This window comes from Netta rufina (assembly GCF_964035555.1).
Source record: "Netta rufina genome assembly, chromosome: 7".
NCBI lineage: Eukaryota > Metazoa > Chordata > Aves > Anseriformes > Anatidae > Netta > Netta rufina.
The window spans coordinates 37,449,528-37,474,844 of record NC_140130.1 but is presented as its reverse complement, the minus strand read 5'-3'; the positions used below and the strand labels follow the sequence as shown (position 1 = coordinate 37,474,844).

The 25,317-nt window shown below is 38.8% G+C and overlaps 1 protein-coding gene across 1 annotated transcript in view; it reads right to left on the bottom strand.

Moving 5' to 3' along the window:
* The window catches only part of INPP5A (inositol polyphosphate-5-phosphatase A), a 241,468-nt gene that overhangs the window by 107,241 nt on the left and 108,910 nt on the right, over positions 1-25,317 (bottom strand). Inside the window, exons 5-6 of the mRNA XM_084290142.1 lie at positions 8,857-8,920; positions 2,745-2,848 (exon numbers count right to left, since the gene is read on the bottom strand). Of these exons, the coding sequence (XP_084146268.1) occupies positions 2,745-2,848; positions 8,857-8,920 (168 nt within the window). The remainder of the gene's footprint in view (positions 1-2,744; positions 2,849-8,856; positions 8,921-25,317) is intronic.

Below are 25,317 nucleotides of genomic sequence, written 5' to 3'. Positions count from 1 at the left end.
CCCAGAGGCATCATTTGAGTCTTATGCCTAGCCAAGAGGCCCCATAAATCAAGACAGAAAGTTTTGTTAGTTTTATATGCAGTGGGCTGTAATTATTTTGAATTGCATTATGCCTCAATCATTGTAATTACTTTTAGATCATCCTTAAACAGCAGTAATAAAAAGAAAAGAAATCAGTCTTAAACCATTTTTCACACAAAAATATTGTAAATGTGATATGAGAAGTCTGGCTAAAACATGCAAGAGCATGTAAATGTAGTATCTGATGTGATATGCTGTTCATGCATTCTGCTGTGTGAACTCATTTTCAAAATACAAATTATTTTGTGGTCTTTAAATTAGTATCATTATTAGCAGCATTTGGCTAGGAATAAATCAGGTAATATCAGGAATTAATTTTAGCTTTAAAAATATTATCAAATGTGTATAAGAGAACCAAAATTATGTTACTGTTATTTTTTTATTGTTCTTGCTGTGCTTATGTATGCTTGAGAGACTCCTTGGTCTTTAGTCCAAAATGAAAAACAGTGTAGTATAAAATGATCACAATTGTTTTCTAATTTTTCAAGTTTCCTAATTTTTCAAACAAAAAATATGCTGGCTTGATGCGTGCCTGGTTACACACTGAATGACCACAAAAAGTCACAGAATTGTAGATATCAATGCTGCTGCTATCTTCATCAATGCAGTTCCTGAGAGCCCTTAGCAGCTTCCTCTCTGACTGTGTGAAGCTCTGAAATAAAACAAATTAATCCCCCAGGCTGTTCTATACGTCCTGCAAGCAACACTATTACCAGGTATTGTGCTGTGTGCGAGAACAGACCTTTCAAGGATTTGTTCATGTCTTAGTTACGAGTGAGCACGGTTTAATGTCAGGAAGCAGCTGAGTACCACACTGCCCGTCCTCAGCAGGACAGGGAGGAGAAGGGAGAGGAGGAAATGAGAGGTACCCTGGAGCACCTCTTCTAAGAAGAAAGGCTGAGAGAGCTGGGGCTGCTCAGCCTGAAGAAAAGAAGGCTCCAGGATAACCTAATTGCAGCTTTTCAGTACTTCAAGGGGGCTTATAAAAAAGATAGAGTGACTCTGATCAATCAGATAATGATAGGACAAGGGGGAATGGTTTTAAATTAAAAGAGGGGAGACTTAGATTAGAGATTAGGAGGAAATTCTTTGCTCAGAGGGTGGTGAGGCACTGGCACAGGTTGCCCAGAGAGGTTGTGGATGCCCCGTTCCTGGAGGTGTTCAAGGCCAGGCTGGATGGGGCCCAGAGCAACCTGACCCAGGGGGTGGCATCCCTGCTTGTGGCAGGGGGTTGTAACTGGATGATCTTTAAGGTCCCTTCCAACCCGAGACATTGTATGATTCTATGAAGTTACAAATTTGCCAGTCTCATGATTAAACAACAGTACTGAAGTAATGATGGAAATAATTCTTCCTAGGTATCAATGAACAATTCCTAATTTGGCCTATTCCTGCTACATGTGTTAACAGAAATCATGCTGCTGTTCAGTGCTCTCAGTATTACAATAAAATCATTCAACAGCAGTGTTCATGTCCTACTTACGCTGTCAATGACCCATACTGCTACAGTTTATTGCTGATAGAGGAGAAAAATAAATATCCAAGTAACCACTTGAATTTCCTTCAAACTCCAAAAAATATTTAAGATGTTTATTAGAAGAAGTAAAAACTTGTAAAATTACATCAAAGGCAGTTTTCCCTTCCAGCAGAGAGATAAAAAACATTACAAAAATAAAGTTAGCATCCAAGAAAAGAAAAAAGAATAACCAACATCCCAGCAGCTTCAAACTATTTATGCAACCCTGTTCCAAGCACACATGTATTACTTCAGTGTCTGTAAGTGTGGATATTTACACATTCTAAGTAATTTTTAAAGTTTACTTAGTTCTTTCTAATATTAAAGTGAGCCAATTTAATCCACAAATGGTATGTTAATTCAACAAATGTATTCACCTGGTTTGTAGTGAACAATAACTGTCAAACACTTAGACATGATCTAGATGTTCTTAAAATTAAAAAATGAAGAAATTAAGGTCATCAAGTACCAGAACTGCATGCAAAGTCACACGTGCAATTGCACTTGCAGCTGCAATGGAAGGAAAGCATCAGGTTATCCTGTGTTTCTGGGTTTGAAAAGGCTTTAGTCCAGACGCACAGTACGCTCTTCTTAGGAGAGCAGAAACAGAAGGGAATACAATGGCAGTGTGAAGAAAAATATCTGTATGTTTGAAAATTGTGTGCTTTCTTGTGCCAGTAAGAATTCCCCCTATATCTGCAGCAGTACCTAGCAGTGCCAAAGAAAAGCCAGCATCACTGCAACCATGAGTTGCAACAGCTGAATACAAATGGAATCAATTCGGAGTTGTGTCTCACCCTGTCAGGGAGTTAAGACCCCCTGAAACAGGCTTGCAATTGGCACTGTGTGCTATTTCTTTGGTTTTAAATGTATAAACAAGACTTTTCATCACTGTCTCCATCCTTCACAAGCATTTTCTGCTACACAAAGAACTCCATTTGAACTTAGTAAATTCATGCATTGGTTTAAAACATATATATAAGAAACCGACATCTATATAAGAAACTGGTTATAAGAAACGGATACACCGAAAAGAAAAGAAAAAAAAAATCAAGACTCAATACTGACCTTATTTACATTCTTAGAACAGTTACTCAAGTAATCAGAGCAAATCAGAATGAAACCTGGTATCTGGGAATGTACTTACCTCAGGGAAATAATCCTGTGGAAACTTCTCTTTTTCCAGCATGGGCGTGCTTTCTAAAGTGTCTGAGTAGATTTCTTTCCCGGTAACCTTTTTATACTTCTTAGCTAGGAATAGATATAAAACAAACTTAACATACATATATTCAGTGTTACAAGCAACTTACAGCACTCATTGGAAAAGCTGTTGCATCTGTGTAACAGGTAAGGTCTTAGCAGAAGTAGGCAAGCACTGAGTTGTTCTTGGGAAAAAACCAAAACAAAACAAAATTGAGACCACTAAAACGTATAAACATACTCTCTTACATCTGACATTCTCAAGCTATACAATTAGGGTTATTATTATTTTTACTACTCAGAGCGATGTGAAGTGTTGGAGCTCTAATTATGAATTCAGCCTCTGTATCCTCAAGCACTCATACTTCCTGACATGGCTCTTCAAAGAAACACCTATTTGCATCCTCAGCCAATATCCAGCAATTCACACTGGATAATTAACAGGAAAATTAATAAAAAACACATTAAGGTGAAAAGTGTTACTTATGAGTGATGATTATCTCCATGGTTTATCTAGCAACTATTTTTTTCAGATTTTAAGTCTACCCATCTGAACATCAACTTATGCTTGTTAACACATTTGTCATCACATTTGTAACACATCTGTAATCACAACTTTTATACAGCAAACTAGTATGCAGTCATTAAAATTATCTCAGCTTTTGGCCTGCTGCTTCAAATCAACAATATTGACAATTACCATCTACTTAGAGTCTGGCCATATTTAAATCTGCTGCTTGGCTAGCTGTGTCAGTTAAAAAACTAAAATAAAGGATACTAGACAGTAAGCTGTGTCTGTCTGGAGGAGCTGACTAGCACAGGAGTAATAATCCAGCTATTGCAGGAAGCTTCGTAGGAATGAGTACAAATACCAGGATTTACTGAAGGATGTGTAATTCCCAAATACCACCTCCTCAAACTCTCAAGGGAAAAAAAAAAAAAAAAAAGAAAGCTATTTTTCAGGGTTCAGGTCAACAAATCTTTTAGTGAATTGCTTTTAAGTATGAACACCTCAGTTTTGTAGCAAGGTGGGAAGAAGTCACCAGTAGACAGGTCGGTGGGGCTGGTGGGAGTTCTGGAGATCCCCGTCCCAACCTGCTCCCAGCAGGTACCTATAGAAGGGTGCTCAGGATTGGGCCTCTCCAGGAACACAGACCCCACAGCCTTCCTGGGGTGCCTGCTCCAGTGTCTGACCTCCTATCAAAAATATTTTCTCTTACATTTAAGTGGTGTATTTAAATTTGGGCCTGTCGCCTCTTGTCCTGTCACTGTGCAGCACTGAGAAGAGCCTGGCTGCCTCTTCTTTGCACTCTCCCTGCAGGTATTTACACTTACTGATGAGGTCCCTCTCCAGCCTTCATGTCACAAGACAAAAACAGTCCCAGATCTCTCATCCCCATCTCACATGGAAGATGCTCCAATATCTTAGTGGCACTTTGCTGGACCTGCTCCAGTATGTCCAGGTCTTTCTTGTAGCATTAGTACAATTCCTTATTAATATCTAAATCTGACCAGCCTGAGTGTGCAACTGCCTCCTCACTATTTTCTCAAACGCCTCCTAGAAAAGCAGAAATTGAAAAACAGGTAGGCAGCTTCTTCTGTGAAAATTAAATCTGTTTTTGGTTAACAATTTCTCCTGCAAAGAAAGGTGACATGGTCAAGCAATCCACTGAAGTCACTGCAGCACTACCATACTCTGAGATAAAACAAGAAATGGGGAAAAAAATACTTATAATGGAGAGAGTGCATGTTTTTCCTCAAAGAAGTGAGAGTAGCAGGCAGAAAACTGCACTGAAACTAAATACCGAGTGGCCTACAGCAGGAAAATCAGAAATTTCTTCTGTTATGTCCCAAGACAGGAATGGGAACAGTCAATTACATTCAGAAATAGCTATGTGAAACACAATATAAATGTGAAGTTTATTCTCTACCTAATGCATTATTTTGATGATGGGCATCTTATTATCCCAGACCGTCAGACTTGAGCAAGATCCTGAAAAATACTGGATATTCGTAACTGTTTAAATACCCAGAATTACAACTGAAATCATACATGCATGAGCAGAGCCCTCGAGAGGACTGTTGTTAAACTTTAAGGTCTAACCTTGACTGACTCCTGAGATGTAACTGTTCTATAGCTGCCCACCAGAGGATTTCCTTCATCTTCCTCTGAATCTCTGCCATATTTAAAAACAGTTACCGGTCTGATATAGTACAGCAGTCCCTATGTGCATAGGTGGAAAGAGTTTCCAACTCTGCCAACGTCCCTACTGCTACATGCCAGCCTTCATCAATCAAGAAGGCCAGTAATGTAATCAACAAGTTTTAGTTTTAGTTTGATGCCCATTAATCAGTTCAGAGAGTGAAAATTATTAAAAAAAAAAAAAAATCAGACCTCAGGACAAATAGGTCTTTTGTAAAACAAGAAAATAAAAATCTTAATGTGGGAATATGTAGAAGATGAATGAGACTCGCTTCATCCAAATCCTGTATGTGTTGTGACAATGTAGCCACCCAACTCTTTCAGATTATCGATTTCTTGCTATCAGCACAAGGTTGACATGTGAATTTAAAGCTGGAATGGGTACTGTGTTTGTAGAAGAGATTTAGTGGTAAAGCAAAGCTCTTTAGAACTTTTTAATGAACGGTTGCATCACAGATAGAAATAACACAGACTTTTCAACGTTAAAGAACAATCTATGGATCTATATGGACCATGAACAAGCAGTTCTGCTTTTTGAACCGCTTTGTACTCAGCCTTTCTCCTGATCAGGGCAATGTCCTGGCATCTCTAGAAGTGAGAACTTGACCAAATTTATCAAACTCCTCTGACATGGGAAGCTGGGTAGCTATCTGACAGTTAACAATAAGCTGGAACTATCCAACTGGATTGAGTTTTGACTAGGTATGCATCAGAGAAAAACTCCCAAACCGCTATTGTCAAGAGCCCTGAATGGCCTAGTTCTACTGGATATCTGGTGAAAATACCAAGCAACACAAAAACTTGTCACTTTAAGTTGTCTAGATAAAGTATTTTATATCATCAGAGGAAGCATTTACTGTAATGTAGCAATACTTCTTTCAGGGGAAAAAGAAATCATTCTTTATGTGCCAATCACTTTGAGATCTGGCTCCCATAGGAAGACTAAACAAATGTCCCGATAAACTAATGCAGCATCATTCCAAGTAGATCATGGATGGATGTGCCTCTTTCACAAGTTTAACAGTGTCAGCAAAAAGATCCTGACGTCATTCAGGATACAGAATACATTTGGCAGATCTGTAAGGACTGAAGGCTTTTTCTGTGAGAACCTAAATAGAAGGTAGCACTTGGCAAAAAGGAGGAATTTTACCATCAAGTTATGTTAACATCAATGCTAAATATGAACTAGTGATTCATTTACATGACTGCTGATAAACCAGTGCAACAGAAAAGAAGCGTGCCTTCTAATCAATTTCCAAGTAAAAATACTTTCACACTGTTTCTGATTTCACACCAGAGAAAACAAGATTTGTTCTGCTAATCAAAGCTGTGGCACTGTTGAATAGATGAGAGATGGACTGAAGTCAGCCTAACACCCCAGTCAGCAAACCCCTCTGCTACATGATGGCTCTGCAGAGCACACAGCTTTTCAGTAGTTTAAATTGTGGGCAAACTTTTGGGCCTCTGACAACTGTAAAAATAGTCCAACACCTTCTATGCTGTAGAATTAATGCATGAGGCTGTAGGAAAAAGTTGTTCTTACTTTTAAACTCAAATATTTCTTCTTGAGAACTCAAAACCAGAAACAATCTATATTCTTCTAAAGGCTGTATTAAGCCACGTCTAACCAGGTAGTGAATTTTGAAAAGATACAGTTATGTTACAGGAACATTAAATTGTATTTAAACATGGATTTTTTGCATGCTTTTGAGTAGAACCAGAATTTCATAGTGAGTTTTGTGCAGAGAACATTTGTATCCATTTGGATTTTACCTCTGATTTAAGAGCTTAAAGCACCGTGAAAATGTCAATAGTCATGAGAGAGGAGGCAAGTTTTACATTTTGCCTGAAAGATGGGAGCCTTCAGGGTTATATTTTACAAACACTACATTGGGAGACTGATTTTACTCTACATTAGGAGAACAGCAGGTGACTTATAACACTTTTCCAGTGTAGCACACGATTTCCTTTGATTTTTCTTAAGAGTTTTTTTTCCAAGTTATGAGTTGGCCAAACGCATCTTTACGTCCATGGTTCACACCTCAACTGGCTTTGCTAAAGAGTGTATGACAGGTTTTGCTCAGCAAAATGAGGCACTGAACATTTAAAATGTTTATTTTCTGGAACAAGTACCTGTTTATTCTTTTTACATCTATTATTTTTATCTAGACTTTTGTCTTCTGTTTTCTCATTTTTTTCTAATTTTTACATTTTCTTTTAAAAGCTCTACAGTAGCAAAATAAGCTGTCAATCAATGATGAATAGACCCAGAATGCTCCTCTTCTCCTAACACAACCATCATTTCACTCTGTCAAATGTTGCTAGAGCTGGACACCTCTCATATATGATAAAAGGGGAGGAAGCTTTAGGTGGAATTCAGAGAGAAACTGCTAAGTCCTCCAGCACTGGTGCTGTGAAATTGTGGTGGCACCTAATCAGGAATTGCAGATATAGTTCACAAATTATAACACAAAGCCATTCATAAGGCAAAATGAATGAACAGTCATGAATGCTTCCATCTTGGACACAAATGCATGCTTCTTTGCCTCTTTTACTGGCTCTTTCTCTTTCACACACACAGTGGACCAGTAGGTTGTTCAATCTGGGGACTGGGCAACATCTTAGACACCCAGTTTCATGAGAAAAGTCGATTTCCTCCAATATTTAGACCCTGCACACAGTTATTATTTCATTATTTCATAGTTATTATAAGTCATTACTTAAGTGTCTGCTGAACTGTTCTGGTTTGGGAGAAAGACTAGACATGCAGGCTGACCACTTATTAGAAGTCCTTACATCACTATTGACTTTTCCAATATGCTCGCTCAGAAATAAAATATGTTCTGGACTGCCTATGATATTAGATCTAAAACTTTCCTTCAGCATTGAAATCAGTGATGACAGACAGAATAACGCTGGTTAAACCTTTAATTGTTATATATGTTGAACTACCATTCAAGGAACTACTCTTCAAGATACTACTATTCAAGAAACTAAATTCAAGAACTACTATTTCAAGAAAGGAAGACCCTGTACCCTTGATTAAATGAGCAGAGATGATTTGTCTCTACTGAGAATAAAACTAATTAATCTATATAATTAAGACAATTAGTTCGCTCTATAGTTACCATCATTTTAACAGTGTCTCAAATTAATGGGATGCTAGATGTAACGTTAATGTGATTTTGCTCAGTAAGCTAAATGAAGCTCGCAAGATTTTTGTATTACATGTACAGACAGTTCTGAACTGAAATATGTTTGTAAAAACGTTTTGTGTAGTCTTTGCTATATACATCTTCAGGAAGCATTCAATAATCACCTATGATATTTCTAATATTTAATGTACCTAGTCTGCATTACTTTTAGACTTCTGAGATTTAGCAAGATTTCTAACCTGATGGATCAATGCGGGTTAGAAACAGTGGCACTTTCCTACTGACCTGTACTGCTCCAAAGTAATTTGAGCCATAAATCTAGCTCAGCAGCTTTGCAGAATGACCATCACTGCTGGACATTTAAGGTCTTGGTCCTACATCTGATCTACATAGAAGAACCTTGAGGGTATTTAGAGTTCTTTTGAAATCATCAGGGATCTCTATAGACCCAAAGGTCCCTTTTGCATGTGAATGATTAATGCACCAGTTTTCAACCTGTGGCCAGTCCATTGACTTCTTCTAAGAGGTCTATAAAAGGTAAGAAAAGGAAATCCTACCATCAGTAGACTTGCATGCATTATACAGAAGTTTGCATATCATGGAAAAACTGCTAGGTACCACTATTAGGAAAAGATGACAAGAAAACTGCCTTCATGTATAAAGCCAATAGACAATTAATGGCATTTAATTCCTTTGCTTACCTTTAAAATCAAACTGGTAGATGTTTTTCAAAGATTCATGAAGAAAGTAAAAACTTCCTAGAGCCTGTAAAAAAAGCAATAAAATAGGAAATTATAAAAATATCTACTTTGGCTTACAAAAACTAAAGCATCATGCTCTGCAATAAAAACATGATTTTTGCATTTCATAAAATCTATAAAAATATTAATTTCCTTAGCTGTTTCTCTGAAGCTTTGTATACTATTATAAAGATCATTAACATTTGACTAAGCATGGTAAGGACATAATTATCAGGCATACTTTTAGAAATACTAAATGAATGGACGTAATTAGTAACACAGACAAGCACCTTTCTAAACACAGATCGCTTCCCCACAGTTCTTTTACAATAAAAAGAATTGTGACAATTCTGACAATTTCTGTTACACACCAAGTGCAAAACAAATGCTTTAGGAGACTGCATAGTGCAGAAACAAGGGAAGGCTTGAGAGAGTCAATTGCCTTTGAGCATGAGTCACAGGATTTCTGTGATTTCATTTTTTCTGGATGAGGGGATTGAGTGCACCCTCAGTAAGTTCGCAGATGACACCAAGTTAGGTGCGTGTGTCGATCTGCTCGAGGGTAGGAAGGCTCTGCAGGAGGATCTGGATAGGCTGCACCGATGGGCTGAGGTCAACTGCATGAAGTTCAACAAGGCCAAGTGCCGGGTCCTGCACCTGGGGCGCAATAACCCCAAGCAGAGTTACAGGCTGGGAGATGAATGGTTGGAGAGCTGCCTGGTGGAGAAATACCTGGGAGTGATGGTGGATAGTCGGCTGAATTAAAGGAGGCTGTAGCGAGGTGGGGGTTGGTCTATTCTCCCATGTGCCTGGTGACAGGACGAGGGGGAACAGGATAAAGTTGTGCCAGGGGTGTTTTAGGTTGGATATTAGGAAGAACTTCTTTACTGAGAGGGTTGTGAGGCATTGGAATGGGCTGCCCAGGGAAGTGGTGGAGTCACCATCCCTGGGGGTCTTTAAAAGAAGTTTAGATGTTGAACCTAGTGATACATTTTAGTGCAGGACTGGTTAGTGTTAGGTCAGAGGTTGGACTCGATGATCTTGAGGTCTCTTCCAACCTAGACAATTCTCTGATTCTGTGATTTCCATCTTCCTACTAAGCTGTGCAGACTCAATAGCTGCCAACTGCAGAGTGGGCGTAAAACTGAAAATCCGACAAGAATGTTGGGAATATTTGTACATGTTTATATAACTTTCCTAGTGAAAAAGTGTTTTGACAATAGTTACAATGACTGAACAGTACAGTATGTCCTCTGCTAGTCACACCTGGAGAGCAAGTGCTACTACTATTGCCAGTGTGAAGACTACAGAGTCAAGTATTTTCCTATGATGCACTGAGCTGAAGAGAAAGAATATAAAAATATCTAGCAGGGACTTAGCTGCTTGAATACATGTTAAGTTTCTTGACACCAGCATGACTGGCGTGTCATATTACATATAAGCAGAAGTAGAGTTTAGCATCCTGTTCTCCTCCTCCCTCCCCAAATAAAGAGCTACCACTTAAAATATTATGCATTATGCATTAATAGTTTGGATTTATACAGCATGTGTAATCATAACTCCTTCTGCTGATCTAGTCTTGAGCACCTATTTTCCTTATTTTCTTTCAAAACAGTGACTTAATCCAGTTGTGGAATTATGTAAGAGTTTTCATGATTCAGTCTATGACTGAATAAAGCATGTAAACATACAAGTAATATCTACTATGTTCAGAAAAACATATAAACTCCCACCCATCCCAGCAAATTGATTTTAAAAGCATAATGAAGTCCACCCATATTTAGCACGATATTAGTACCTCTCCCTTACAAATACTTAAGTACTTTACTGGTTTCTGCAGATTTCTGAGATCTTAAGCTTTTATTTAAGGTTTATTGTGTCCCTCATTAAAGAAAGCATCTTTATTCAGGATACCACTTAAGCATACCTCTTACTTTTACAGGCTAAAGCACTTGGGTGAAATGCTATCTATCTTCAGACTGACTGCAATGCAGGTTGTGTTGTTTAGCTGGTGAAAAAGGGGGCCAGCTTGCTATGGATTCACAGAATCCCCAAACCACAGACTGACTGAGGCTGGCAGGGACCTCTGGGTCCATATGGTCCAACCCCTGCTCCAGCAGGGCCACCTGGAGGAGATTGCCCCGGACCACGTCCTGGAGGCTTTTGGAGATCTCCAAGGAGGAGGCTCCACTAGCTCTCTGGGCAACCTGTGGCAGTGGTTCATCACCGCACAGCTCAGACGTGCTTCCTGAGGTTTGGGTGGGACCTCCTGCGTTAGCTGGACTGTTTCTGAGACATGCTTATAACATAGTATAAAAATGAATGAATTTTAAATGAAAATTTGATGAGCCTTTAAACACATATGATTCACCCAACAGAAGCAGCTGAAGTGGAGAAAAGACAGTATCCTGTGTCTACATAAAGTCTTACTGAGAAGTATACAAGAAACAATGCATTAAACAAAAAGGATGATTTTGTTTCTTTCTGTCTTTTTACCCCTGTAATGTTAGAGACCCTCCTGGCAGAATACTGTTTTGGTTCTGTGACTGCTGCATTATTTATGAGATTCTGCACATCCAGAGATGAAACATTTGCTGATTTGTCAAAAACACAAACATGAGGTCCAGCCCCTCTCCTTGACATATTAGTCCATCCAACAGAAAACACTGTCACACATTTAATTGATGAGTACACTTCCCTGTGACCCAGTCAGCTTGCTTTCCGTTTTTGGTTTGCCTTTTTTTTTTTTTATTAATATGGAGGAGGCAAATAAGAAAATACAAGAGACATTCTTGCAGAGGACTCAAGGTTAACTATCCTGCAACAAGGACACACCGCCAGAAAAAAAAAATCCCAATACAAAAGTATTGCAACCTGCTATTTAATAACTAACTGAATATAATAAATACTGAATACAGTATTATTAGCAATTAATAAAGCTCTGCTGTCTCTAACTAAACTTTGATTATACTCTGACTCTTGGTTATTAAAAATGTAAGTGATTATTTTTAAATATTTACACGATATATAGAGAGTATTATTGGGGGGGGAAAGTACATTTTATCTCTTAGATAAAACTAGATAAATGTCTTAAAATGACTTAGTAATTAGTCTTAAGTGCTTAAAAGTCTTAATGCAAGTTACAGTTAAAATTCAACTGTTGTACTTGAAAATAACTATACTTAGAAAGCCCACAATTCAAAAGAAGAAAGAAAAATATATGTTGCCAAAACTTCTACGCCTGTAGAAAAGTGGCAAATCTTATATTAGAAGTGTCTTGTTTTTAGAACACACACGGGCACTGCTCATAGGCATCGTCGTTGATTAAAAACACAGATGGTAGAAAGTTGTTATTATTTTCAGATGGGGTTGGCACATGGGGCCCAGCTGCGGTACCTTTGCTTCACACTGACTTGGAAAGGCAGTGAATGTGGTAAATGCTCAGATAAGCGGGCACCTCACTGCACAGTTCTGTATCATGGCATTTTATCTTATGCATAAGCATCTACTATTGCTAACATCGAGGTGTTTTATACATACACAGACTTTATTCTACTGAAATCAGTGGTAACAATTATGTAAAGTACCTGAGTGGAAGGATTCTAGAAAGTGAGCTGTTACCTGCACATTTATTTAGAGAGCTGACTTTAAACAAAAACATACAACAAAAGTATTGTACTAAGTTTAAATTATTTGAATCTGATATATGCATGCTACAAAACAAACAAACAAACAAAAAAAACAACAGCTCAATATGTTCTCAGCTATAAAATCCAGTTAAACATGATTGTTTTACCAGAAGCTTCTATTAACTTAATAGAATGAATTAAAGTCATGTTCTCTAGATTCTGAGTCACTTTTTGCTCTTTCTGAATTCTCCCCAGCTGGCCTACATCTTTCTTCAATGCATAGGCCAAAATCTGGCATGTATAAGGATACCACTTTGTTATGTGATATCACTCTAAGAACTTAGTATAAGGATACAGCTTTGTTTCTGCTCCTTACAGGAAGAAAGAAAAGCCTAGCAAAGTACCTGGAAAATAACATCCCACATGCCTGAAGTCTGACAAATGTAAAAGCAAATGAAACTGGAATCCTGGAATGGGAAATCCTGGACTACATCAGTAATGTGTGGATAATTCAGCCTACCTATAACATTCAAAAACAGTTTTCAAGGGAACTTTTCTTTTTCTCATAATCTAGGATAGCAGAATCACATAGGCTGGAAGGGACCTCTGGCGTGTCCAGGCCAACCCCTGTCCAAAGCAGGGCTGACAACGGGGCTGCTCCGGCCATTGCCCAGATGAGCTTCAAAAATCTCCAAGCTTGAGACTGCACCCCCTTGCCCCTTTTGAAGCGTCTGTTTCACTGTGTGACCGCCTTTAGGGTAAACTTTTTTCCTTCTTTACTCAAACTGGAATTTCCCTTGTCATAGTTCATTCATATGCACTTAGAGAATATCCCAGGTTGGAAGAGACCCACAAGGATCATTGAGTCCAACTCTAGTTGATATGGAAATATAAGGGTAAACAAAAATTTGGAAATAAGTGATCTATCTAAGCCAGGCACAAATAATTTTAAAGATGGGTGAAAATTTGGATTTTTGTGACAGAATTGTGAATCCTGAGGCTTTTGTATGTCATGCATCACTAAAACAAGAAGAAATGAAGCGCTCTAAAAAATCTGTTTTATTTAGATGCCGTAATTCTATTAAAAATAATACTGTCACTTGTGTTCAAGGTCCAGATTTATTTCTGGGCAACCTGATTTGCTGGCTGCTTTACTTTTTAAAATTTTAATATCTCCTTTTTTTTTTTTTTTTTTTCTTTCCCCCAAACTAATTTTGAAGAATTATGCAGCAAAAGTTTCATTTGATAGTCTACATTTGTAGCATTGAGTGTCAACTAATTGTGCACAAAGACATAGTCATTAGGTAACTCTGTACAGCTTCAGGAACTGCTGCTACCGACATTAAAGATAGGCTTTTGCTGTGTAATTCTAAATACATTATTGAAAAGAAGTACAACTCTAATGGAATGGAAATTACAGCTATCACTATCTTCCGCATTGTTACAGACTTAATCAGGTTTATGTACATAAATGTTAACTTGTAAAATGATGGAGTGCAGATATAATCCACTGCTATAATACAATGAAACAAAAGTAAAAAACTTCCAGGGCTGAATGCCTAGGCCCTTTTCTTAAGAAGATTATGTTAATTCAATTTATTTCTCATATAATTACAGGCCATGTCAACAGTAAAGTTAAATGACAGCAATTCAAAGTCCAGAACTTTGTTTTACTTTTGTTACTCATATTTTTAATACTATTCGTAAAAAGTATTAGCGCTACATACGGTAGCAGTAGTATATACAGTATCTAAGCCATGTAATACAGAAACACATGACAATTATAAAATTTCCCCAAATTATTCAACTTCTAAATGTAAAGAAGAAAATTCCTTATTTGTCCAATTTTAAGGATTATTTAAACGTATTACTTCTGCTATAAGCACTAATTCTATACAATGTGTAAACAGGTATTTTTACTAAAATGCGATCTCAGACACAGCAGGACAAGCCCCTGTTAGCCACTCTGAACCCAAACCCTAGAGGTACTGTGCCAGGAAATAAACGAGGAGATGCTATACGCTCTGTCATATTTTCTGAACACAGATGACAGGAACAGCCACAGCCGCTGTATTTCACAAATGCAGACACAGAGCGATAAGTGAATGGATAGCTCGCAGGTAGGCTTGGATCAGAAAGTTCTTAATTTGCCAGGCCAACCTGATAACACGGGTCTGTAACTATGAACATCACTGGCATTCAACAGTAACAGAAGTTTCTAAAGTTCAGTAAGATCAGCACAGCCCAGTGACCTCAGGTGGTCTGTCACAGAGACAGTCTGTGTAATTCTCTGGACTGATGAGCTAGGTGGCTTTCTATCCCTACTAGCAAAGAGAGGAGCTGACAATAAAGGGAAAGGGCTTCACCAGATTCTGAGTTACTCAGTTTCTCCCATAAATATACACACAATTCAAAACAATACTGGTGGCCATGAGGAAATACTACAAAATCACTGCTGGTGATTTTAAATTTAAATTTATTCACATTTTGGTTTATAGAGAAGTTTCAGTATTCTGAATAGGCACAAACACACACACACCATAAATAAAATAGTGGCAAGCGTCAAAGTGAAAAGTCAGGTAGGACAGACATGAATGATGGTAATTTTTAGGCTGGACAAGTATCTTAGAAATGCACAAGAATGTTAAAACTGATTACTGATTATTCTTCTGTCTCCCTCCACACTGAAACTAAACTATTTTGTTTTAACACTCTAAAATCAAACAGACCTGCACAGAAAATCCCACAGGTAGGGTAGGGTAAACCATTAAAGCAGGAGTTATCATGAAGTGATTGAGAGAAACCAAGAGAGATGAATAGAAAGAAGAGTGCTGGACTCCACAAAGCATCATCTAAAATGAGAGCCACTGCCAGGCAGAGCTGCACGGCACTGCACTGCGCTCCAGGGCCTTGCTGCTGATGCCTCCAGCAAAGGGTGCCAGTGCTTGCAGGGACATGGAAAGCAGCGTGGCCCTGGGGGAACCAGCAGGCTCCCCTGTGCACACTGGTTGTTGTGCTCTGCTCTCAACACACAATGCTTTCTGTATCATGTTCCTAGCTCTGAAACATTTCCTCTGTGGACTCCTAGAAATTTTTTCAGTATCGCAACCATTAATTATAGTGTACACAGTCAAATACATCCTATCTGCTGAAAGCTTTTGTGAGACTGGCCCTTAGGAAAACATTCAGGAACTCAGTGAAAAGGCTGGGTAATTAGCTCATGGGAATGGTGTAATTAACAAAATGCATTTTTTTAGGAGTGATGAAGTACCTGACTGTTCTTACCCCCATGTTCCTATAGAATTGTATCACCAGATGTAGAAACAGATGGTAGAATTTAACTTACGGCTTGTACAAGTTAATCAGAAAAGCTATGTATCTCCCAAAGAATATACTGTTGGGGAAAAAACTAGGTATCTTTTACCTGTTAACAAACTGAAGTTAAATGATCATTACTGTTAATTAAGTTCTAGAATAATATTCGGTATTACGCTGGAAATTTCTTTCATTATTTGAATCCTTGCCCAAGGGGGGGTAGGGGGCAGGGACTGGAACTAGACAATCTATAAGGTCCCCTCCAAACCAAGTCCACGCTGAGAGACTCGTCTGCGAAAACTGCTACTGATAGCAACATAAACACTTTGGCTCTGTTGCATTACACATCTGGCATTAAAACCACTATGCCTTTTGTTATACAGAAATCTTGCCACAAAAGTCTGCAGATTTAAATAGCTGTATTTTCTTTTAACAGCTAATTGACATAATTTCTTTTTGAAGTGCGTCATTTCAATTGTGGAAATTTAACGCATAAAGGAAATACCTGAATAAAAGTTTAATTACTATACAGAGTAAACATTTACTGCATTACCTCACTAGATGTGATAAGGCTAATATATAAAGATTGCTTTAAATAAATTCGAAATAAATTGCCAATGATGACACAGAAACTGTAATTCATGTAGTCATAAAATCCATAATTAGCTTTAATGAATATTTAAAGTCAAAGTTCAACCCAACTTTTTCAATGTTTAACCTACTATATCAATATAGTTCAAGGAATTCATTTATCATCGAACATGACAATGTCTGAATATTAATTAGCGCGGGGCACTGCTGTCAGGAAGCCCTTATCTCCTACCAGGGCTTTTGGCTGTGCTGCATGTCAACAGGGTGTTTGTCACGCCTGATATTATTGATTCCCTGCCTGTTTTGCTAACAACAATTAAAAAATATTTTACATATTTATAAACCCGAACATCAAGAGCACGTATTAATTTTCCATTAGTAAAATGGAGTCTATTAGCTGCCACATTTCAGTCAGGGGAAAGGCAGCAAACGAGAAGTTGCAGCAGCTTCAGACAGGAAGACAATAATTTTAACACACGAGCGCTGTTAGCGGGTACTAAGCGGGGACGCCTTATCCAGACTCATTTACGTCCCAACGAAGTTTAAGAGCCCGCAGCCGTGAAGCCCCGCGCCGGCAGCCTCAGGCCGCTCGGCCCGGGGCAGGCAGGCCCCAGCCGCCGGGAGCGGCCCGGCCCCCGCGGACCCCCGGCCGCGCCCCGCCGGCCCCGCAGCCCTGCGGCGGGGGGACGCCGCCTGCCCGCCCGGGGCCGCGGCGGGCTGCGGGGCTGCCCGGGTGCCTGAGGCCGGCCGAGGCTCACTGGGCGCCCGGCCGGGCCCCGGCCGCCGAGCGCTGGCGTGCGGCGCGACCAGGGGGTGGCGCCGGCAGCAGGGCCCTGGAGCTCCCCGCGGAGAGGAGCCGCGGGCCGGCTCGGACTGCCGCGACAGCCTCGAGAAGCTCGCTGAAAACACCAGCCTTTAACTCGCTTGAAATTTTAGCTTTGATACAACTTCCACTTCCCAGGAAATGAAGAGAAGGCACGATGCGAGGCCAGGCTGGGTGTAGCACATCTGAGCACCAAGCGACAAAGCAGCTACAAACGAACAACGTTAAAGCATATGCTCGTCAACTCTGTTCATAGATTACCTGATCCAGTATAGCTAAATTAACACTAAATGTCTATTATTCATTCAAGGTTAAAAACCCAGGCTGGGTACACTGATCAACTCATTATAAAATCATCTATCACTTTTTATTTGCAAACAAATCAGGTGTCCAGCCATTTATCATTTCCTGAATTAGACTTATCAGCTAAAGTACATACAATTAAACGGCTATTGAGCTTCCCCCCAAACAGGCCCCGTGCACCTGACGTGCAGGCAGCCAGCCCTGAACAGCCCATGCTGCCTCAAACAACTGCGCAGTGCTTTTGCAGCTTCATACCTCAAACACAGATACCAGCGTAATTTCATCAGTTTGAAAAATTACACCCAAAAGTGTAAAAGAGAGTGGGCTCCAAATATTCAGTGATAGACCTAAACACCCTGAGGATGCCCTGAAAGCAGATGAGGAGGGGCCAGCAAGCGGCATGGGCTCAGTCGCTGTTTGGTACCTGCAATGAGCGTCACTGGTCACCTCCGATTCCTCTGAGCCCAAGATGCACAAGCTTCCCGCACAAAGAAGCTGACGAGAGGTAACAGACCTCCTGATCTCGATACAGAAATACAGTGGGTGACGTGCAGCAGGACTCTCCTGTCCAGCCGATGTGAGAGATGGCTTTCCAGTACACAGATACTCATACTGCCGCTCCATCCACTGACATGTCTGTGGCACATCCATGAATGCCCAAAGCAGCCCTGGTCACAATGGTACAGGATTTCAGAAAGCCGTAGCTTTCTCCTGCTGCCAACCTTTCTGAAACAGCCAAAGCACTTTCTGGCTCTTGGCCATAGGCACACTGCTGGGAAGGCTGAGCTGCTGTTACCCTATCTAAAGACAGCTCATATACCATCTAAGGATGAGTAAGTGTTCAAATTGTATTATCTCTTAAAAAAAACCAAACTCTTTCTGGTTATGAAAAGTAGGTCTACAGCGCATTAGAAATATATGCCTAGTTACACACACGATTCTCTCATTAAGGCAAATGTAATTACTTGAAAAATGTAAAATCATTGGCAGAATTGGTATTGAAGATTCCCATACTCTCTAACATCTAAAATAACATTACTTATTATAATACAAACATACCCATGTGGTAAAGAGACAGCTTGTAGTACCACAACTTGCTTACATGGTTGCTGGTATCTTAACAGTTTCTCCTGTGACCATTTCCAATTAAGTCAATATGGCAAGAACAGAGGAGATGTCTGTTACCTGAAACCTGCAGGTACAGCTGGCAGAAAAACAGGCTATCAAGCAGGTCTACCCAAATCCCAGTCGTTTGCTTACTGTAATTGTATTATATCCATATCTGCCTGCAAAGATACTTCCATACTTCTAGATTAATTTCCACATGCTGGTTTCGACTTAAACCTTTTTAATCTGTTTGTAATCTTTTTATTTTATGGACCTGCCCATTTTTCAAACTAACTCTCTGAGCCATACTGTTGCAGCTAGGCAGTGAAATTATACTTCTGCCTACTTCATGCCAGATGAATAACCTCTCATTTTCCATGTTTCTAGCTTCAATGAGCTGTCAGAACATGCAGTATCATTTCTAAACATCCTTAACTAACTTTTAGTGCCACAATCTTTCCTGCTAAATTTTCGATTAGCAGTACTAGACATACTTTAAACATCTTTTAACATACTTTTAACAGTGTTCTGTCACTTTATTTCCCTTATTTCTTCAACACAGTTAAGTGTGAAACCAGTAATAACTGAGCTATGAAGAGGAATAGTCATTATACATTTACTGAAAAAAAACCCTAACCATTCAAAAATGAATTCTGAGTTTTGTTTCTGTAATAGTCAAATTAAATGTAATTCAGGAAACAATTGCTTATCTGAGTGTTTTTTATACAGTTTTATAGCTTGTATTACTTATTTTTAGACTCATTACAAAGACTTAGATATTTTTAGATTTGCTTAACTGTATAGGTTTCTAAGAAGGCTGCAATCTGTCTACATGACTAATCGGATTAATTGTTTTAAAAATCCTGTCATTTAGATGCTTTATCCAGAAACAATGATAAAAATAACTTGTTTACAAATGTGTTTTTTACAGATACCTCAGAGATGTCTCTCTGGCTAGCAGCAACCACCAACAGTATTTTTTTAGAGAAAAAAAAAAAGTCCCATCTCTCATTCACTTTGAAGACTTAACAAAATGAGTGATGTTATGTTACCGTGATCCACCTATATGACCTTCTCTTTTTGCTTAATGCATCAACAGAGCAAATGAAAAATCTTATTTTTGAAAGATTCTTTGGGACTACGTAATTTAAGGAGAACAGAACAAATACAAAATGTGAGCTATGTATAAAAATATCTAGTAAGTAAATGAATCATCTATGTGTAACCTACCATGCTGACAAAGAAAATATAGTAGTGCTTTTGATACTTCTTTCACAAAGATATTTAACATTTTAATTACAAATCAATTCAACTAAAAAAACATGCAGTTTATTTTCCCTAAAACAGAACAAGGAGCCAACAAAAAAAGCATAAAGCAAATCAACAACAACAACAAAGAACACATTTTCATGAGTTAAGAAAAGAGTATGTATAGTGAACAGTTAGAAAAATGCCAACTATCAATATTCCTGAACACACAGTAGAACCTTCACAAAGTCATTAATCACATTGTTATTTAATATTTCTATTACGCAAGCACTTTAGAGGCCCCCAATCACAGTAAGAGGCACACAGCTTGGCTCCACACCAATATAAAGCAGGCTGTCTGAATACAGGATTCAGAACTATAATTCAGGGCCACACTCTGAATTCTGCCCTAGCAACTTCCTAGTGGGACTGACCACAAGAAGTGTGTGTGTTCAACAGGCCAGAATGTCTGCTAAGGACGCCACTGTAGGATTCAAAACCGGAACAAAGTCCATCGCACTGCTCCGAATATGCACAGGCTCTTCAGCACGAGAAGAAACAGAAGTAAAATCTAGTTTCTATTTGTAAGCAGAACTGAGGATAGAGGCATGCAGTTAAGTGCTTAAATACTAAATGCTTATTTCAGAGTTAAACCTCATGCAGAACCAAAGGTATTCCCCATGCAGTTTTATGTTCTTGATAAACAGAGTTCAAAATATTGTAACTAGAACCTGAATGGCATATTTATTCAGTGGATACTGGTAATGGCTCATGAACTGAGAGAAACCGAGCCTTAGACTGCAGAAGAGAATACACAAAGGCAGAATATTATTTTTCAGAAAGCTAGCTATATTCTATATTCTGTTTATTTTTGTCAGCATTTTAGGAGTGCAACCAATAGCAACAGAGACCAAAGTAGCACTTCACCTCTTCCAGAAATTCATTCTTTATTCCTATATATTTCTGTCCTCCTAGAACAGCATGAGTGAGTGCATTGCACAAACCAGCAAAGGGATTGAGCCATGAAAAAGGCAGATGTGATACAGCAACGCAGTTAGAAAAGCATTAACGCAGCCATACAGTGTGATGCTGCTGCATCATCCGGAACCACATGAACAATTTGGATCTCCCATGTAGAAGTTTGACCACACAGAAAAAGGCCATTAGGGTGAGAGAACAGAATCCTGTCACACAAGAAGAGATTAAAAGAGCTTGACTCTGTATCCCAAAAAGAGAAAAGAAAGCTGCAAATAAATCACAGGTGGCTAGCACTGGGGAACAGAAAGAACTACATGTATGTAAACTAAAGCGTAACACTCACGCATGGACAAAATGGATCCAAACTGAACAGAAATTAATTTAGACTAATTAAGAGGTATCTGATAACCGTTAAGAGACTAAATACGTGGAATATCCTTCCAGGGACATTACCCTGATCTGCAGGGTCAGAAGGGAGATGCTATGAGGGCAAAAATCCTAACAAGTTTTAATGTGAAACATATCAGGTTTCCTTGAGTCCAGCAAGAAAGCCACGCCAACTTCTTTCTATCTTTTTGCTCCTGCTAACCAGCGTCTCCTTCACTACCAGACAAACCCTGGCACACTCCTCAGGTCAATAAATGAGCTGTACACAGGAGAGCTTCCCACAGAACTCAGGGAGACAAGTGCTATTCCAGGCCAGGAGGCAAAAAATGAAATGCTCTGCGTCAGTCTCTCACTGCTCATGCACTTGGGTAAGGTAGCTGATCTGCACTGTAGTTTCATGATCAGTGACCAATCCCTCCCAGCTATAGTACATGAGATATGATCAGGCTTTGGCAGTGCTATGGCAACTGGGATGCAACCTGGATGCCTTCTGGTCAGATGGGAAGACTGCTGAATATTTAACATTTTACCGTATTTTTCTTCTACTTAAAAAGTAAAAAAAAATTCTTTATTTGTAGGAAAGTGGTAAGCTAGATGACTCTTGCCACATTTAGCTGACTCTAAATAATTGTAATTAAAAAATTCCCCAACCTTTAAGTCAATTCAGTATTTCATGGATATATTCTTACATAATACACTCAGGATGGCAAATTCAATTTGATGAGGAGGCATTAATGCCCATTTCATTTAGTATTATACAGGCCATCTCCAAATAGGAACAGTACCATGTGGTAAAAGGTTGTATTTAGCATGTCACAGTCACTGGCGGTTGTTTTGTATCTCAAAGAACCTTTGTAACTGCCTCAAAATAAGAGATGATTGATTTACAAAGTACCAAATTTCAAATTTCATATTCTAGGACTAAACATCAAATAATTGGACAAAGCTGTCCCCCTGTCTGACCCATCACAATCAAGCCCCTTTCAAGGTTGACTGCCTGCATAAGAAATATGTGCATAATTTCATTTTGTCTCCTGTCCAACATCCAATGTTAGAAGTTAATTAAATTGCTTGTCCATTGTATTCATCCACTTACAAAGTTAATGATATTCTGTTCCTGAATTAAAGAGAATTTTATAAAGCCTGCACTATGGAACCTGGCATGCTGTACACTGAGGAGCTGAACTCTGTCATGGTTCCTGATTGCAGCTCTCCTAATTAGGAAACAAAATGAATGTTTCTATGTCTGCCAATGCAGAGGACAAGTCATTCCAACAGCGAGGGTAAATGCTTTGTACAATAGCAACTTAATAATATCTCATGTTTGACTATAATAAATTCTGTAGGATTAATAAACCTGTTAAGTTTTAAAATTACCATAGCAAAGATGAACTGCAGTATAACAAGACAGCATTAAAAAAGGGACACAGGTTTCAGGGAGAGAACTGCTTCTTGCAAGGGCATCAACCTTGAGGACACTGCAATCACCGTATTCTTGTTCTTGCATGAGAGGAGGAAGGAAACCATAATGACATGGCAATCTACTGGAACCAGATGAGAAGCAAAGATTAATAATTTAAACTATACTACTTTTGCACTTTTGGCCTAGACACAAAGATGCAGTACCCATGCAGCAGTCTTTCTAAGCATCCTTACAATCATAACGATAATGCAGTTGCAAATCAAGTAGCTGTAACAGCACACTTCTCAAGCCCAGGGAAGCTGCTGTAAACAGCACTGAAGCCATCAAATGAGCAGAACGCTAGAATTAAGCACAAAGACTACCTGCTGTGTGAGAAAAAAATAACTATGTGGCTGAGTGGAAACTACAAGAAAAGCACCCTGCATGGAAGTGTTATTTTCAAATGTACTTTTTCATATTCAGTCAGAAGCAGCCTTTCATGACGTATGCCACTGTAGTCAGTCTATCTAAAATCAGCAGCCCTAAATATTTCTAACTGTTGTCTCCCAGATGATGACCGTGCTGCAGCTGGGAGGCCTGCAGGACACATGGTTTTAAGAAATCCCCCCCTCACCAGCCTCACTTGGGCTCCTAGGCCCTGCGAGCTGGGCAGGGGCTTGGTGGTATGCTCGGGAGATCAGCATACACAGCGCCGCGCTGCGTGAACTGGCTTGCCGCATCAGCAGGTGTTGCAAAAATGTTCCGGCATGGGCACACTTCACAACTAGATTCCAGTGGATGCAGTCACTCTGCCACTGTTTCTGCAAACATCTTTCATCACTGTCCAAATGTCACTCTGGGTGTTTCCAGATTATAGAGTACAAAACCTACATCATCGTGCTTTCTATTCATTGTATTGGAAATCCAAGCGTGGGATAGGAAAATAGCAGCCATTTGAAACACAAAAAAAGCTGAGTTTCCGTAACACAGAGTGTAACGGCAGTGGCACTTGCACCAAGCGCAACGTGCTCTCAACCCTCATCTTATACCCTGCCTGAACCTGCACTCTTAGGCTTCACTGCAATGTGCAGAAAAAGTCAGAAATCTCTGAAAATGCTACCAAAAAAGTAGGGTTTTCAATACCTATTTATATCACTGTGGTTATGTATCGAACAACAAATACAATGAGATTTACCCACGTTTGGAAAACAATCTCTACTGACTTTTACCTGACTTAATACTTCACGTTTTACCTTAAAAATTAGGAAGAAAAGTCTCTCCCTCATCTTTTGTCTTCTATCCAATGCTGCAAAAAGCTGGTATTAAAAATCAGAAGTGTTACTTCACTGACATGCTGAGCAGATAAATCTGATTCAGTGCGATGATTCTTCACTGTCTTACTCCATACATTGCCATTTCAGCAAGAGACAAAGCAGCATATTATAAGTTTGTAAATCATTATTGTTAACAAGGGGGCACACCCAGTATCTCCTACCTAATAGGTTTCATTTCACTCAAGAAGAGCAATATGATTTATGTGATTAAATATTATACACCCTTGTACCCTTTGTACCAGTTGCTACACAGATTCCATAGATGATATGATACTGAACCAAGCAGCAATAATACATTAAGTTTACTTGTTGAAGTTCATTAAAAATATTGAAAATTGAGCTAGCAAGAATCCCCCCAAAATATACAGTACATACACACTAAAATAAGAGTATAAATGAAAACATATTTCTAGAATACTTGTTTTAGCAAACACAAGAAAACATCAGAATTACTTGAAGGAAAATTGTTCTCCTGGAGTTATCTGTGATGATAGTATGTAAAAAAATGCTGCCATTTTTGCATGTCTTCATGTACACTTAGGAGTAATAGTCTGTGATGATTCATGTTAGAATATGCTCAGTATTTCCTTCAAGTGGCCTTATTTCCAAAAGCTACATTGACCAATTCAAAAAATGTATTTTGACTAATGAAACTTTTGTGAATTGAATCTCATTAAATAGGATTAGTGAATCAATAAGGAGAGAAAGATGTAAAGCATTTATTTATGGAACAGACTAAATTATACTCAACTAATCTAAATACTCCATAAAGTATTTTGATAATTAAATCATGTGGAAAACCTGCCTTGTTATTAAAATCCCTTCAGAACGCCCACGTAAGTTGGATTATGTGCACATATAATACATTCTATTTATAATTCTACCTTTCAGAACTTTTCAATTTCAATTAAAATTTGGTAATTTTTATCTGGAATCACATTACATGCATGATAGATATAAGTTAATTAAAGTATAATCAATTCTAAGAGATGGCCAACAATGAACCTAAACAGTTTACAAATTACCCACTGTCATTCATCTGGAGCATTCAGTGTCTGTAGACAATTACGGAAAAGCTTTAATTGATTTTCAAAATTTCAATAATATGATATATTTTGTACTCTATATCTACTCGTCATGTACTCATATTTTTAGAATTGAAGTAGCTGTTGGGGCCACCAGTGCAAACCACTGGAATAGTGCAGAGCTTACATTTGAAGTTGAGTGAAATGTTTACACTCCTTATATTTGTTCTCCAGCCACTATGACTATTGCAGTTGAAACGATATTACATTCATTTTACAG